General features: G+C 39.0%; 1 protein-coding gene across 1 annotated transcript; it reads right to left on the bottom strand.

Annotated features, from left to right (window-relative positions):
- Window positions 1–2,369: 2,369 nt before the first annotated feature.
- Window positions 2,370–9,132, bottom strand: LOC138056912 (TNF receptor-associated factor 5-like). The gene is made up of 5 exons (XM_068902861.1): window positions 9,080–9,132; window positions 7,303–7,767; window positions 6,517–6,697; window positions 4,964–5,187; window positions 2,370–4,549 (listed from the first exon to the last, which is right to left on the bottom strand). The coding sequence occupies exons 1-4, from the start codon at window positions 9,130–9,132 to the stop codon at window positions 5,140–5,142; spliced, it is 747 nt and encodes a 248-aa protein (XP_068758962.1). The 3' UTR covers window positions 2,370–4,549; window positions 4,964–5,139.
- Between the last annotated feature and the right edge of the window lie 1,194 nt (window positions 9,133–10,326).

Below are 10,326 nucleotides of genomic sequence, written 5' to 3' on the forward strand. Positions count from 1 at the left end.
TCGAAGTTTGTTCACTATATTCATTTCCGCCGTGTGCGTTTTATTTCTACTGAAGTATCTATTTTGACTTCAGGGTGAACTATTTACACAATGAGGTCGAGTGGCCAATCAAAGCAGAGTTTGTTGAATTGAAAATCTAAACATCTATGAAATGCAAAAACAAACTTGCGAACATGTCAACCCGAATTATCGCAAATCATAATTCTCACAAACACAAACGCGAAGAAAATGGTTAATAAATATGAAGTCTTTTATTATTTGAATGATTTTGGCTTACATTAAAGCAATATATTGTTGAAAAATCTTCGCACAAGTAAGTCGTAGCAACAAATTGGGTTAACCAGGAACCACTTAAAGAAACATTGTTGGCTTCCCAAATAAACTTCATTTTACAAAAAGAATACAAAACAAATCTTTTTCTGACGTTAAAAACTATGGCTACCTATTTATCATTTGCCAGAAAGAACACGACTAATAATTCCTGTTATCTTTATGAAAATTGCTCGCGTATCAAATTTTTAACCCACGTATGCAAATGAATAATATTTACACAACAAGATAAACCCACAAAGGCAGAAAAATCTCACAAAAACCTTTTCCAGCAAAAACGTTTATTGAAACAAACAACATATTGGTGACTGTGCTGAAGAGGCCACCCATGTGTAGTGTCGTGTACATGAAGTGTTATTTTTTAAATTTAATTTCTATTTATTTATTTATTTTTTATATCGCTGGTTACGACTACAACTATCACTAATTACAATACAGAACTAATCTTAAACGAAATTGGCAACAAACAAAAATGCATAACATCCTGACCAAAAAAAAAAAAAGAGCAAAATATATTACAAAATACACTAGGAAGAGCTATAAATAAATGGCCACGCAGATCGACTCGAAAAAAAAAATGCAACATTACAGGTTGAAAAAAGAAGAAAAAACATACCATTTCGTTTTAAATTCTTTTTCACAACCAGAGGTAAAAATGATATATTTTTCTATTTTGATTTTTTTCCGAAACAAGGGAAACAAATTCATTAAAAGCATATAATTTGCTATTGAGGGCGTTTACATTTAGGAAATACTTTCCAATAATAACTAGGAGGTTGAGGGCTAAACAGAGTGCCAAATCTTTATGTATAATGCCAAACACGATTTCATTTTTTGAAAGGACAAGTCTTGAATTAACAACGCATGAGAACCAATCAATAAAATCCTTCCAAAACGAAGTGGCTTGTGCCTGTTACCCTTTGCCTATCTTCTTCGTGCCATGTGGCACACATAAGGACTCAACACAATCCCGCCAACCATCTCTGTCAGCCGCTGCCATTTGTACCTCACTCCAGTTCTTCCATCCCGCTTTTTCTCTTTCTCTCTCCGCCTTCCTTCTCCATGCTGTCCTTGGTCTTCCCTGTTTTCGCCGCCCCTCTGGGGCCCAGGTTAATGCAATTCTGCAGTCATTGTTTGGTTCTTTCCTCATGATGTGGCCGATGAATTTCCATCTTCTCCTTCGCACATCCTCACTGAGTTTTTCTATCTCAGCCATCTTCAGGACTTCTTTGTTTGTAATTCTTTCCTGCCAACGTATCTTAAATATCCGTCTAAGACATGGCTTGTGCACATTCAGTGAAAAGATGTATAACTGTGTGATCAGCTGGACAAAAAGGACAGCGTGGGGATTCTTCCTTCTTCATTTTGAATAGTAAGCTCTTTGTACACAGAATGTTGTCAATAATTTTAAATTGAAACATCGATAGTTTCACTTCCTTCGTTACTTTGAAGGGTAGAAGATATAACTTACCCAATGTGACGTGCGTCTTCTCCTGGCACAGCGACACGAGGCAAAAACAAAACGCAAATGGGCAATACACACAGCCACACACTAACCCCTTCCCACGAACTCGCAACACAAAACATATACCTAAAAATGCTAAAGACTATTTTATTAAAGCTACAAGTTTTGAAGGATAAAATTCTTAAGTAATACTAATTCTAAACTTTCTACTAAGATAAACGTAATGGCCTTAAACTAAATGCACTAGTTACTTTACTCTAATATTTACAGTCAAATAAAATAGTTCAGTCCTTCGCCAAACCAGCAGGTTGTAGTTTGTGGTTCTTTCCCAGTTCCCACCTCCTTCTGTTCTGGCAATCAATTTCACCTCTCACACTTTACTGCGCCCGCGTCACTTTCTTCGAGTTTTCTCTTCTTCTTGGTTATCCCAAGCTTCTTTAATTCTTTGAAGGATATTCCTCACTCATGAACCGCCACTGACAAAGGGGTTTTGTCATTGATTCTTTCCGGCAGCTCCCGCTAATGCTTCCTAGTAGGGTTCTCCGTTCTTTTTCCTTTTTCTCACAGCCTTTCGTTCTCCAACTCTTTGCTTTCCTACACGATAACAACCGTGCGCCACTTCAACAATCAACGTTTTGCCCTGTTATATATATCTTTAGTAAATTTTCAGCTCCGACTATTGCATTTCTAGCTTTTGGATTGGCTAAAAAACTCCGACTATGAGCCAATAGTCGAAGTTTTACGTCGTATGGAAAATAGTGTGCCAAGATGCTCTTTCCGGGCGCTTTGTAAAATTGTGGAAATAAAAATCGGCGGCAAAACCGGTTTGAGAATTTACTAAAACAATTATTCCATTTGCCCTTGTTGGATATGAAGTGATTATAACCAACTCGCGCTACGCGCTCGTTGGTTATTTTATCACTTCATATCCAACTCGGGCTCATGGAATAATTGTTATATAACCTGGTCAACGCCCTGTCACCTATCCTTAGCTCACAAATTAACATTTAACATCCAATCTACAACAGTGTTACAGTAACATTCCACATAACAATGTGACGTTAATTAAAAGACATCAAGCGATGTTACTAACACTAATTAAGCAACACTTATGAGATACAATTTGACAACTATGATACAACGATCTAAAAGACATATATGCATGCGATAATAGAATTTTTTTTTCGTGAACCCAAGTCGGATCATTATACTTTCCTGAGTAACCGAGTACGACTTCCGCAATAAGACCTCGCATTGCTATCCGTACACGATTACCAGTGATCCGTACTCCAATACACACGTCGTTTGTAATCCGTATACGAATACAAGTTACATGAATTAAACATGGTTGGAATCCGTACTCGAATTCAAACATCTTATGTTCGTACACGAATACCAGTGATCCGTACACGAATTCAAACATGCTCGAATTTAAACGTCAATACGAACACGAATTATTCTCATGGACTTGATTACCGAGATTGGTGAAAACGGTTAAGTACTGGAGCAATGTGTTAACACGGGCACTGCGAACTTTGACAAGCAGGTGACGACATTGTTTTGAATGCCTTTTTTTTTCACCAAATTAATGAAAAGATGAAAAGCACAATTAAAGTTTTAGTTCCTCGATCTCATTGAAAAGGAAGGAATATATATCAAAAGGTCAGGGTGAGTCTCTAAGACTTTGTGATAAAGAAGAGGAGTTACATTTATTTGCTTGGAATTTACAGATGGAGAAGGTACTTTCGTCAACAGAGACTATTAGATCGCAGTTAATATAAAGGTTAGGTTTCTTGGATCTATTGCTTGCAGAACGCAAGTAACAATAATAATTAACAGGTGGGTCTTGCTTAATAATACTGTAATTCTAAATGAATATAATCTGTTAGAAACAAATTTAAAATAGTTAAAAATCGCCTTGGCTCAAAAACTCGCAAAGCAGGACGCCGAATATTTGGAAAATCGACTCGTATAGAGCGTTTTCACATGAAGTAACGGCGGCCATGTTGGTATTCCAAAGCAAAGAAATGGCGGTCATGTTGGTGTACCAATAAACTAATCATCCAGGGAATAACTCTATTTTTATGCAAATATTCGTTTGTTTCAGTAATCTAATATGGCTGCTGGTCTCGTGAGTGAAAACGCTCTAACATAATGACCGTCGATTTCTCACTAAACCGTTGCGTTGCGTGGAAAATCGACGTCGCAAGTTGTCTGGTTTTTCACGACCTTTCAATAATTTATTGTAACATTAGGAAATGTCGCTTGTGGTTTCCGTGGATGTTGTTGAGTGTTATCATCAACAAATGGTTTCAATAAATGGCTAAATAACTTTGAACGTCGAGGTCCTTTTACACATTCAACTCACTAAGAAAGTCTTGAAATATGTGTAAGCATACTGACTGAAGAGGTTCTAAGAGCGAAAGATGTTTCAAGAGTAGTAGGTTATATTTTTACAATTTTTACAGTTTTAGTGTGTTGAATGTGTAAAAAGAATCGATGTCTTCTAGTTCATGCACTAAATGGAGAAATGAAATTGCGTATTCTACATGGAGTCCAAATTAATTAAACGAATATAGCATAAATTAATATTCCAGATATGTTATTATAAATTTAACGGCCAGATTTCCATTTCCATCAATGAATCTGTTCATATCTGGCACACGCGCACCCCACATGTCCCCTTCTTTGAGAGTGACGCGTCCAACATCCACAATCTTGTCCTTGGTGTGCTCGCCAGGCATCAAAACAAACCTAGTCAAACAAAAGATTATATTTTTACTTGCTGAAAAAGAATAATACTTTTCTTCCATTATCATCGCTTCCAGAAGTTTTACGTTGTTCTTTTTGTGAGTTCGTTTATAATTTTGTTAATCACCATTCCCAGTGTAGGATGGGGGGTCCTTGTTCCCTTGTTCCCTTGAAAGAATTGCTTGGTTCCCTTGTTCCCGAAATTACTTTCAAACTTGTTCCCAGCTTTTTGATCTCTAAAATTGTTTATGTTCCTTTGTTCCCTTAAATATTTTGTCATTGTTCCCGTGTTACCCGTTCAAATTAGCCATGTTCTTTGTTCCCCAAAACCCCTGTTGGGGACTCTCTGAATCGTGATGGGAACAAGAGAAATAGTTTCCTGATTTGATTTATGCTTTGGAAATTTTCGGGTTGTACCTTATATGTGCTGTTACAGGATTAGCAGCTGCGCGCAGTTGTAAGAAGACACTGTTGTTGTCGATGACACCCCTCCATCTGTGGCCAGAATTAATAAAGGCTTGGCTCGTTAAGGGTTCTTGCTTGGTCCTGTGAAGGGCATGAAACTCCAAAAACTTCTCTATGGTCCATCGAAATTATGCCGAATGTTTTTCCTTAGGGCCATATTGATTTTGTGGGTTGCTCTAATATGAGAGAAAACGTTTGATTAATTGAGGAAAGAGCGTGGCGGTTTGCTCAGCCGTTTCCTCACCGTGTGCGGGGAACTTTTGGTGAGCAATTCACCTCGCGAGGCAAATTCCTCATCGTGAGAATCGAATTGAGCTTGGTGTATCAAGCATCCAATAAAAATACATGGCATTCTCACGTTAGATATGGAAAGGTGCTGCGGTGGTTGTAACTCTAATAGAGAATATAGCAAACGTACCGACCATCTTTTCACAACTCCTCGCCTAGTTTTCGAAAATAACAGATCACATTAGCATATTTGGAACCTCCTGTATAGGAGATCGCGAATTTTCATTTGCTTTTTAACTTCCCGTAAGCGACGACGTAATGGATATAGAGCGGAAATTGGATAATCAGTGGGGTGTTGTAGCATCGCATCCCTGGTTATTATTAAAAGAGATAGAACTTGCTTTGAAGTACCGACGTTTTCTCCAAATTCGCTTTCTGCGTGAATAGAAGAAATGCATATATATACTCTTTTGTATATAGTTCTTCAAGGAGGCGAAATTTGGGACTGATTTACTGATTTGCTGATCTACTAGAACTAAAAGATCAGACGCGGTCTCCCCATAATTGCGGCGTGAGTTGGCACTTGCGAGATGATACGACCGTTAACAACCAACGCAAAAGTTACGGACTCTTCTGTGGTCTCAGGTCTATTGCTTTTCACGCTTAGCTTGTTAACATGTAAATTACCGGTCTGTAAAATTAAATCCTGGCAATCCAATTCTCTTTAGTTTATGTTCAGTTCATTCTTAACATTTACACGGCTTTAACGATTTGTAGCTGTTGTGAAACATCAGAAGCGAAACAATTTCAACATGTTCGTAGGTCGCTTAGAGGAGGTTCTACTGTAGTTATAAATTAGCCTGATAGAGCGATTCTATGATCAGTTGTAAAATGTATTAATAATTCATTAGGGTGCAAACCAATCCCAGCAAAGTATTCAGATCACATGTACACAACTGTAAACCCCAATACAAATCAACTGAATTATTAAACAGTAGAATAACTTTTGATACAAACTCCTGCTCAGCTAATTGGTATTCATTAACTTTTGATATAGATCTCTACTGATTAAAATAACAATACTTTGCATTCAATTTAATGTATTCATTTCACAAGCAGGATAAAATATTCGCATCCGATCTGTATGGACGTTTGCAATGACTCGCCTATCGGCCCGCCATTGTAAACGCCCATACAGATCTCCTGCTCATATTTTATCTACTACTTACAGGAATGATTAATGAAATATGCTATCGCATCCACGAATTAAATATTACCTTTTCATGGATTTCGCGGCGCAAACGCTGTATCTCTCCAGACTGAAGTCGAAAATGAGACACAGCTGATTCAACCACATGGGCAGCTGTATTTTTGCGCTTAATAACCCGCTTGCAGCCCGGCACCTGGCATTCCACGGCTTTCTCTGGGCAATTATGCAAATGAAGATTAATCTGGCTTCTGAAAAAAAAAGTTCAAACTTTTAAAATTTGTTCCACGATTTTTGAATCGGATGAGTGTTGGGAGCCTCCATCTAACGACCAATACGAAGAGTATATATTTAACAATTGTAGGTGAATATTCACCTAAAATCACTGAGCCTGAGGCGAATATTTGTTTAGTTTAAATACACAGGTGATTATTTCAAAAAAGAGGAAAAAAAAATTTCAACGCGAAATCATCTTCACTTAACAGTTGCAAAACGACTACTGGCAGCCATTTTGTCCGTCGCGGTGATTATCGGCTGATAATCCGAGATAGCCAATGAGAGCGCGCGATTTTGTAAATAGTGAGAAAGAATAAAACTTGCCGTCCTGCACAAATTTTTAATTTTAACCACTTAATTCCCGTTGTTAGGCCCGTTTTAAACGTCGCATTTTTCATGCGCCGAGTCTAATGCAAATGAGAAAAATCTATTGTTTTCGCTCATTTGATTCGGCACATGTAAAATGCAACGTTTAAAACAGGCCCTAGACAGTAAAAGATACTAGCAACATTAACGAGGGAAATATGTTGGAGTGCTGCAGGGTGTACATTTCATGATAACGTAAAAATTATTTCCGTACCTCGATAGTAGTTCACCACAACTAAGTGGGCAAGGTTCAACTGAATGCGGACATCCTTTCTCCCTGTGTTCGTCCATTAACTCGTTTTTTATGGGCATGCCACATTCTGGGCATGGCACTTTTCTCTTAACGCATGATGCAGCATGCATTGGCAAATCTTCTCGCTGACACACGTGCTGGCACTCTTCATTTTGACATTGCAGACGAAATTTTGGGCAACTAGAATGATGGTTCGCAGCATTGCCATAAGTTCCTTTCCAGTCACAACCTGGACTTAAACAATGCACGGGAAACTCGCTAATCATTTGACCTAAGGCCACGTTATCCCTTATTTGACTGGCATCAACAGCCTCGCGGCATGCAGGACATCGGCGACTTCTTGCATTGGAAATCAATTTTTGGATACAGGCCTTGCATCGCGAATGACCGCATCCAAGACACACTGGTTTAATCAATGGGTTGAAACTGAAATATAACACAAACTTTCAATAGAATCACCTATTCCGAAGAAAAGAATTACAAATAGAGAAAATAAAAGACAAATGGGCCATATATGAAGGCAAAATGCAAAGCTTACCAAATGTTACATACGGATCCGTTATCGATAGGTCCCGAAAACGCACAGTTGAACACTAGTGAAACTTCAGCCATATTTAAGTTAAATCTTGAGAAATGTTTCGGACTTTTGATGGAAAAACGTTAATAACACAGAATATAAAAATGCGAACGTTATCTCAGTTCCAACAGCCGGACGTGAGATTCAGCAAGAAATCGTCTAGAGAACATGATCTCTTTTGTTTCGTCCTTTACTTTCGCGGGTGTCTGGATAATTTCAGAGGAGTAGACGGTTGGGGGGGGGAAGGGGGTCAAGAAAACAAAAAGACATTGATGAACTAATGAACACGTCATCCCAATAAGCCCAAATCAGAAAAATATAATGGACAGAACGGAGGGCACCGGAAAGCAACCTTGACAGGATTTCATTTTTGTCTTTTTTTTTTTTCTCAAGAGTAAAACGCTTGTTCCGTTTACGTTTAAAGACAGATTATCAAAAGCGAATTACATATTTCTGAATATATTTCGAAAAGCTTAAAGGCCCATGTTCATCCAATAGGTTCCATTGTTCAATACTACATTTTGATTGGCTGGCAAGTTTATCGTTTTTTGTTTCTTTTTTCACGGTTGTCACAACCATTCAACGAGGATGATTAAACACAAAACGAAAATAATAGATCGTGGCATTTATGAAATCGTTCTATTGCTTGTGTTTCAGTAGATGGGCGTTGACGAACGAGGCAAGTCTCTGAGGTAACTGAATGCTAATGAAGAAAAATTTCCCCCAATATGGGTCGAGCTTTCGTAAGAAACCACCTCTCGTAAGCGAATACCTAGGCTTGAGATTTTTGGGGGTCGCTTAGTGATCATAGAGGACTTGTGGTTTGCGGAAACGAATTGTGCATATATCTCACACCCAACTAGTAATGAGGGGACGTGGGTTCAAATTCCTCTCAGGGCGAATTTTCTTTCAAACCTACTGTCAGTTAGAAATGTGATTATTTGGGTTGTACAGGGTCAGGGTTTCTCCCATGGACTCTTCGTTCTCAAATACAATTAGCCTGTATCACTTGTGGATCCTTGTCATCCGCCAACTTGACTACGGTCGTATAACATTAACTTGATCCTTAGTTGGGTTTCAAGCGAAGTTATAGGCTCCCCTACCTTGTCGCCTTGAAAGAAAAATTCCCGGGAGGCAAACGCCCTAACCAACGTAAATTACCTCTTCGATTGCTGTGTTGCCAGCATGGTAGCCTGCGTAGCAAGCGTTTCCATGCTGTTTCGGAGCAAAGGCCGGGTGAAAAATGGCCTCTCATTTCATTTCTCGCGCGGCCAAAACCGAGAATCTCGTTCCTCGGTCTTTCTTTGCTCCGAAACAGCACGGAAACGCTTGCTACGCAGGCTACCAGCATGGTTGTTCTGGTAGTGTAATGGTGGCGGATTTTCATTCAAACCTACACTCATGTATAGATATGGGGGTTATTGACCACGGTTTTGCGTTCAAGTTGGCTCCATATTGGCCTCGTCCTTTGTTTGCATTTTTATGGACCTGGATTTCGCGAAAAAAGGAAAAAAAAAACGAGGCCAGCCATTTTGCCTTCACACCAAGCGAGAAGTCCCAAGCGGGCAATACAGCTCCATCTTGCCCGCTCGGGTAGCCAATCACAGCGCGGGATTTTGTTCATCTTGCCTGCTCACGGAGCGAGTCATATAATAAATACATACAATGAACTGGTTCAAGACTTCCGAGGTAGTTCATCGTTTAATTACTACAGCTCTGTTTCGTATATCTATGATACATATATAAAGTCCCCCAAGCATGAAACGTTGTGTAGATGTCATCTCCAAGCCGCAATAAATAAAATATAGACACTAAATGAAGAGATGACACATCTTTAGTTTACCCCTATATTTTTGCCGCACAAATCGTCGGCCGTATAAACCGTTACACAAGAACGTTAACTACACGCTAAACATAGCACGCGTGCACACATATGAAAAAGATAACTGAGTGACTTAAACGACATAAGTAATAAAAACCGGCAATACTGTTGTAAGTGTAAAGGGAAAAAACTCAAAACGATAACAACAACAAAAAAAAGAGAAAGAAGAAACAAGCAAAAGAGCGTTCGGGTGCTAGCTGAACACAATAAGTAACTACCGTTTTCGGGCGACACGATTCTGGCTCTAAAAGAAGTCGCTTTCGCTGCGGCCCTCTGGTCTCAACGTTTGTAATCTGTATGCCCACTCTCCTTCTTTTACAGCCGGTTTCTCTTTCTCACTCCCTAGTGTACGAAAGCTCTATCTAAGACATTTTTCTTGCACTTAAGTCCTACACAAAAAATGGGTTCTGGACAAGAGAGTATGAAGGTAAGGGAAGTAATCTTTCATATTGGCCCTAATCCCATCGTAATCCCTCTTAAGGAGGCTCGAAAGGGTTGTTCGTTGATATAGTGTCTGTAAAACGAT

The sequence above is a fragment of the Montipora capricornis genome, chromosome 1 (genome assembly GCF_036669925.1).
Source record: "Montipora capricornis isolate CH-2021 chromosome 1, ASM3666992v2, whole genome shotgun sequence".
NCBI lineage: Eukaryota > Metazoa > Cnidaria > Anthozoa > Scleractinia > Acroporidae > Montipora > Montipora capricornis.

What these genes read in the sequence shown, in the direction of transcription:
- LOC138056912 (XM_068902861.1), bottom strand. Translation starts at nt 9,132, where the DNA reads ATGGAAACGCTTGCTACGCAGGCTACCATGCTGGCAACACAGCAATCG. An exon ending in GCAACACAGCAATCGAAGAG is followed by an intron (nt 7,768 to 9,079) that starts GTAATTTACGTT and finishes GTTATATTTCAG; the next exon opens with TTTCAACCCATTGATTAAAC. An exon ending in GCCGCGAAATCCATGAAAAG is followed by an intron (nt 5,188 to 6,516) that starts GTAATATTTAAT and finishes CTCTCATATTAG; the next exon opens with AGCAACCCACAAAATCAATA.